The sequence below is a fragment of the Geotrypetes seraphini genome, chromosome 16, assembly GCF_902459505.1.
Source record: "Geotrypetes seraphini chromosome 16, aGeoSer1.1, whole genome shotgun sequence".
Lineage (NCBI taxonomy): Eukaryota > Metazoa > Chordata > Amphibia > Gymnophiona > Dermophiidae > Geotrypetes > Geotrypetes seraphini.
Genome location: NC_047099.1, coordinates 14,195,201 through 14,202,657, shown reverse-complemented (window position 1 = coordinate 14,202,657; position 7,457 = coordinate 14,195,201). Strand labels below are relative to the sequence as shown.

Below are 7,457 nucleotides of genomic sequence, written 5' to 3'. Positions count from 1 at the left end.
GGTGCTAGAATATATGTCTGTTTTTCTTTCTGTTTCTCTCCCTACCCCTGTCTTTTTCTTTCTGTCTCTCTTCCTCCTGCTGTCTTTCTTTCTGTCTCTCTCCCTCCCTGGCCCCCTTTGTCTGTCTGCCTTTCTGTCTCTCTCCCTGCCCCTGTCTCTGTGTCTTTCTTCCTATCTCCTTCCCTACTTCACTGTGCAGCAGCCGCAGCATTCCCTCTCCCTCCATTTCCCTGTACATCATCATTTTTTCCCTCAGTCTAGCTTCTCCTGCCCCTCCTACACTCAGGTTAGGGGTTTCTCGAGCTGACCGCCACCCGCTGCTGGTAGCTCCGTGCTCCGTGCTCAGCCGCCGCAGCCTGCAGCCGCTGCCAGCCGCCACAGCCTGCAGCCGCCGACAGCCACTACAGCCTACAGCTGCTGCGGCCTGCAGCCGCCGACAGCCACCGACAGCCGCCACGGTCTGCAGCTGCTGACAGCCGCCGCGGCCGACTTCCGCCTTGGGGGGAAGAGAGAAAGAGAGAGAGAGATTTGCACGCATGCGTACTCCTACCTGCGGTGCCCTACAGCTCACAGAAAACAGGAGCATGCAGGTGGGAGTGCGCATGAGTGGCTTAGGGTTTTATTATATTAGATGTTTCTTCTTCCCTTCCCTCAAGTGCTAGCCTGATGGTTTTATCCATTTAAGGTTCCTTCCATATTGATGTTACCACTTCTTGCATTATCGTGTTGTCTGCATAGTCCAAACGCAATTCAAACACTATTACAATCCCTGAACTCTGAAGACCTATTACAATCCCTGAACTCTGAAGAAGAGACAGGAAATACTGTAGATTTGAGAAACAATAGAGAACCCTCTATTTTTGAGGTGGTCAGTGCCTCTGTACTCACAGCAACAGTGAAAGCATACAATAAATTATCTTGGGGATCATTTTCATTTATTTAGTCCGTCCTCCCTAAAGAGCCCAGAACGGGTTACATGGGTATATCAAAAGAGAAGAGCATCCAAAAAAAGGCATAAAAGGGGTAGGTGGACATTTTTCTTGTAAACCCTCCGTTTGCTATTTTTGAAACCTATTTTCTAAACGGGTTTCGATGCTGTTCATCTAAATCTCAAGTGGGCATGATGGAGGTGTGGTGTGGGTGGTAGTAGGATGAACTTATGACTTGGATGGGGTTTTTTTGTTGCTATAATTGAACATTTTTGAAAACATCCAGGGCACAATTTGGGCTTTTGAGGCTAGACATTTTTTTTTTTATTCAGAGAATTTTATTGATTTTCATAAGAAAGAACATAATACCAACAGTTGAAATGCTTCCAAAAGGGAAGCACATAATAACAAGTATTAACACATGCCAAGTATATCAAATTGCTGATAAAAGTATAGGATACATATGTGCAACGAATAAGTAAGTAACATTACTAAGTGCCAAAAAGGGTGTCTCTACTCTTCCGGCAGAGGTTAACGGCTGGGGAGGTGGTGAAGGACCTCCTGAGGAAAGGGAGGCAGACTGCATACTTAAAGTTACCTGCTCTTCTGTCCAGTTCAAGCAGTATCCTCGATTTAATAATTTGGGGAATTTTATTTTCCAACTAGGGAGGATAATTGAAGAAATACATAGATGTAGATACCACATTCTGCCTACTTAGATGTTCTCCTTATATTAAATTTATGTTGCTAAAGGAAAGGTATTGTCAGCCAGATAATGCGGACTAGATCGTTGAATAATTTTATTTTCTTTGTAAATGCTTATGTTGATGATTGCAATTGGATATTCCTGAATTTGTTATATAATTTGTAACAAATGAATTTTTTTTTTAAAAGAATAAGTGCCAAAAAGGTGACCAAATTGGCAGTGGTCACAGGCCCCCCTCCCATATCCAAATATCAAAAATGTGAGTGAAACAGACCATACCTGCCTGTATAATAATTATGGCCAGTCCTAGTAAAACAGGATTAGCCTGGTGGTCAGTGCACTTGTGGTGGAGAGTATGAGCCAACCAAAACCCACCAAAAACCTATTGTACAGCCAGGTGACACCTGCAGGCATAAGGGCTATTGGGATGGTATACCGTAGGTTTGGGCGAGCTTTGGAGGGCTCACCATGCAGTATAAGGAGGTTATGGTGAGATGTGTACCTGGGACCTTTTATATGAGATTCATTGCAATGCCTCTTAGGGTACATAAGTGCTCTGCTGGGATATCTATGTGGCCAGTTTGCTAAGAAAGCTGGCCCCTTTCCTACATCCCAATGACTGACTTTTGTGTGTTTTTTTTTTAATTTGGACACCATTTTTAAAAATGGCTCAAAAACATATACACACTGAGGGCAAACACATCTAGAAAAAAAAAGATATAATTTTTTAGTTCTGAAAATGGACATGTTCACTACTAGATGTTTATGTGTCTTCCACAAAACATCTAAACTCAGATTTGGACATCATATCGACAATGTCCCTCTTTATGTTAACTACAATGAGGGGTCCATGTCCAATTTTCATCCATAAGTTGCCCATTTCCCATCTCACAATAGGCTCCTACTGACTTTAGGCAAATCACTTAACTGTCCATTGTCCCAGGTTCAAAATTTAGATTAAAAGTTCACTAGAGACAGCGAAAGTACCTGTATTCAATATGCCAATTACTATGGCTGTATTACAGAAATGTGTATATCAAGAATTTAATAAACAAAAACCTATTACAATCCCTGAACTATGAAGTTAGAACTATATGATATAAATAAATGAGGGCAATGATGATTTCAATCATATTTATAGCCTCTTTTTTGTCAGCAATCAGGAAGTGAAATGTTTTTGTGTAAGTTAACCTCAACAAATAAGCTCAAAAAGAAATGACTAATACATTTGTCTAGTCAGTAACTTTAATCCTTTAAAACATTAACAAACAACTTAATTGTTATGAGCAGCTGTTGAAAAGTTCTCAGCCCAACCAAGAAGAGAATCATGTGGAGCCGTGAAACTTATAAGTTATTCCACACTTTTCTTGACACTTTTCATTTCAGTGAGGCAAATGCATCTAGTAAATGGGCCAAGTAAAGGGAAACCAAGCCATTGTGACATCACTGATGAGGTTGGCCCTTAGGCATTCATGACATCACAATATGGCTCTTAGGCATTATGACATCACAATATGAGGGGCTGCTGAAAAGTTCTCAGCCTAGCCAAGAAGAAAATGATGAAGAGCTATGAAACGTACAAGTTATTCCATACTTGTCTTGACACTTTTCATTTCATATCATTGAAACAAAAAGTATCAAGACAAGTGTGGAATAACTTGTTAGTTTCATGGCTCCACATCATTTTGTTCTTGGTTGGGCTGAAAACTTTTCAGATGCCCCTCATACATACATATATATTGCAATTTATGAAAAAGGGAAACAATGAAAGAGTGGAAACCCTTTAGAGATCAATGAATGGAAGGGTCAATGGCTATTGGTGACCATAAAAACAAGACATAGCCGCTTGTGTCATACATGCTGCATGATTGACAGCCACCACAGATGACATAGACATGATGTAATTCAAGAGCTGGAATCCACAAGAAGAAGTATATCTGTTCTGCACCAACTACTAATGCCTTACTATTTTATTGGGCATCCATCATATATATAAGATTACAGCCAAAGGTATTAAAACAGTCAGCTCCTTAGTACAAAAAAGGCTTGAATTTTATAACTAGACCAGGGGTGTCAAAGTGCCTCCTCGAGGGCCGCAATCCGGTCGGGTTTTCAGGATTTCCCCAATGAATATGCATGAGATCTATTTGCATGCACAGCTTTCAATGCATATTCATTGGGGAAATCCTGAAAACCCGACTGGATTGCGGCCCTCGAGGAGGGACTTTGACACCCCTGAACTAGACAAAACTAAAATAAATTATTTCTAGAAAGTTTTTAATGTAGGATCTAGGGGTTAATTGTCACCTGAGATGCCATATAACCATATAGTGGTTGGCAATATTATTCCTAGGAGCGTTCGTATTGTGTATTTGCTCAGTAGTACCCACTGGAAACCCACACTTCATGAAACAAGAAAGAAGAATGAACGAATGGATTGATGGAACAATAATTCCAGAAAACCTAGAGGGTCCTTTTATCAAGGTTTAACGTGCGTAATACCACACATTAAACTGTCTGCTGTGCTAGCTGCTAATGCTGCATTGAGCAGGCATTAGTTTTTTAGCCGGCTGCGGGGGTTAGAGCGTAATGAAATGTCTGACGCGCTAACCCTGCTAGCGCGGCTTGATAAAAGGAGCCCTAGATGTTAAACATTTATATAGATATAGAAGTTGTGACCCAAGTACGTTAGTCAGGTTGTGAGCCCACCGGGACAGATAGGGAGAAATACATGAGTACCTGAAGGTAAACCACCTAGGCTATATGCGATGTACAAATACAAAAAATAAATAAAATAAAATATCTGCATGGGCACATTCTATAAATATGTATTATACTATATATACTTAATTGAAAACTTTATGCAATTAACAACTCATGACTTTTTTCACTGCCTCTATGAACTCTTTGTTTCTCAGACTGTAGATGATGGGATTCAACAAAGGAGTCAAAACATTATAGAATACAGCCATCAACTTATCCTGAAAGTATGGATGGTTCCCAGATGGCCTGACATACATGTATATAGCACATCCATAGAACATTGCAACCACAATGAGATGGGAGGCACAAGTAGAAAAGGCCTTATGACGTCCAGATGAGGAAGGGATTCGTATTATGGTTTGTATAATAAAAACATATGAGATACAGATAAAACAAAATGTAATGAGGAGTACGGATGAAGTGAGTACCAAACTTGTCATTTCTGTTATAAAGTCACTTACACAAGAGAGTTCCAACAGAGGTCCTATATCACACAGGAAATGATTAATTTCATTGTTGCCACAAAAAGGCAGTTGTGATACTAAAATTACGGGCACCAAACTCCAGAGGAACCCAATAATCCAGCAAGAAGAGGCGAAACGGAAGCAGATCCTGTTACTCATTAACACATGGTAGCGAAGGGGCTGACAAATGGCTAGATATCGATCATAGCCCATGACGGCGAGAAGGAAGCAATCAGTTGAACCAAAGACGAAGAAGAAGAAAAACTGCAGAAAGCATCCTGTAAAGGAAATTGAGTTCGTTTTAGACAGGAAGCCAGAAAGCATTTTTGGCACGGTGGTAGTTGTATACCAGATTTCAACAAAAGACAGGTTCCCGAGGAAGATGTACATGGGCTTGTGAAGAGAAGTGTTGGACCATACCAACATGACTATCACAATATTCCAAAACAAAGTGAGAGAGTAAACCATTAAGAAAAGCGCAAATAGAACAGCTCGTGTATCTTCATTGACGGAGAGTCCATGGAGAATAAACTCTTTCACCCTTGTTTGGTTTGCCCCCCGCATGTTGTCAGTGACTTAAATCTAAAAGGAAAAGGGACAACTAATAACATAGAAATTGAAAGTTCATACACAATCCAATTGAGTTTTTATTCTCCAGTGATCATATTTTTTTATAAAATGGCTATTTCAAACATTCCATTCTTATTCATTTTCCGGAAGGATCAAATATTTATTTTGGGTTATAAATGATAGCAGGATATACTAAGGATAGACAGCCAGAAAATGTTTGTTTCATGTTGTTTCCTATGCAACGTTTCATTTTATTCATGTTTTTATTTCCATTTTGCCATTTTCTCTTTGTATATAGTTCACATTATGGACTAGATTCTACAGTATAAATAACACCTAAAAAACTGTACTAAAAGATACATAAAACAAGTGGGAAAGAGACTGTGCACATCAACCTCTAGAACAATTACAATTAAAAAAAAATCATAAAAACATATCACATAAGTAAAACACCAAGCCTTATATAGAGCCCTTTGGCTTATATCTTAGGACCCAACACGGTTGGAGTTTTGGCTTCCTCAGGGGTAGACGTATGACCGAGTAGATGGTGCTGATATAATGTATATCTAAAGGAACGGCTCCAGGCTTGTGCTACTGTGGGGAAGTGTGTGGTGCAGTAGTTAGAGCTACAGCACCCTGAGGTTGTGGGTTCAATTGCCATGCTGCTCCATGTGATCCTGGGCAAGTCACTTCATCCAGTGAAACGCTCCATATTCACAAACTCAAGGGACAAACTATCCAATACTCCACTACCCTTGATCGAATACAAAATTCCTATTCTCAAATAAGGAGCACTTTTGAATTTGCTTAGAAATTTAAATCTTTCTTAGTTCCACAGGGCATCAGTGAGATAAATATTTCAAGAGATATGGGAGCCTCATAAAGGGGGAGAAAAAGCTTCAGACTTGAGCCTGTTGCTACATATTCATAAGCATTTAAGCTACAATTTGAGCTGCCTCATCGGCATAAAAAACCCCTCCTCCATCTGTTCCTCTTCTATTAACTTTAAATATCTCTTTTATAGAAACTATCTCTTATAAATAATTTCAAATCTTGAACACCGCCAAGTACCGCCATGTCCTCGCCGTACCTCAAAAAGGACATGGCGGTACTTGAGGGAGTCCAGAGAAGAGCAACTAAACTGATAAGAGGTATGGAAAACCTCTCATATACTGACAGACTGAAAAAGCTGGGGCTGTTCTCCCTGGAAAAGCGGAGACTTAGAGGAGACATGATAGAAACCTTCAAGATCCTGAAGGGTATAGAAAAAGTAGACAGGGACAGATTTTTCAGATTACGGGGAACCACAAGTACAAGGGGGCACTCGGAAAAATTAAAAGGAGACAGGTTTAAAACAAATGCCAGAAAGTTCTTTTTCACCCAGAGGGTGGTGGACACATGGAACGCGCTTCCGGAGGCTGTGATAGGCCGGAACACGTTACAAGGCTTCAAAGAAGGTTTGGATAGGTTCCTAGAGGATAAAGGAATTGAAGGGTACAGATAAGAGTAGCGGTAGGTTATAGGGATAGTCTGGGACCATTGCTCAGGCAATGGGCCTGATGGGCCGCCGCGGGAGCGGACCGCTGGGCGAGATGGACCTCTGGTCTGCCTCAGCGGAGGCAACTTCTTATGTTCTTATGTTCTTATGAACACCATCCAAATCAATTTAAATCTTATGCGCTGAGAGCCAAACTCAAGAACTCCTAAGAAAACAGCAGTGTTCGGGAGCGACCATAACATTGCTTCCCCAGGTACATTACATAGAGAGTGAGCCTTCCAGGGCAGATAGAGAAGAATTCTTGAGTACCTGAATGTGAACCAAGTCTTAGGCTATAAGTGGTATATAAATACTAAAATAAATAAATGACTCGATCCAAACAGTACAGAGAAATGCTGGCAGCATCAAAGCTGAAAACCTGCAGTGTATCACAAGCCTGAAGCCATTCCTTTAGATATACATTATATCAGTACCATCTACTGGGTCACAAGTCTACCCCTGAGGAAGGCTTTCTAGTGGAAGCTGAA

The 7,457-nt window shown here is 40.6% G+C and overlaps 1 protein-coding gene across 1 annotated transcript; it reads right to left on the bottom strand.

Annotated features, from left to right (window-relative positions):
* Window positions 1-4,502: 4,502 nt before the first annotated feature.
* Window positions 4,503-5,426, bottom strand: LOC117349692 (olfactory receptor 11L1-like). The gene has a single exon (XM_033923284.1). It carries the CDS (start codon window positions 5,424-5,426, stop codon window positions 4,503-4,505), a length of 924 nt encoding a protein of 307 aa, XP_033779175.1.
* Window positions 5,427-7,457: the final 2,031 nt, after the last annotated feature.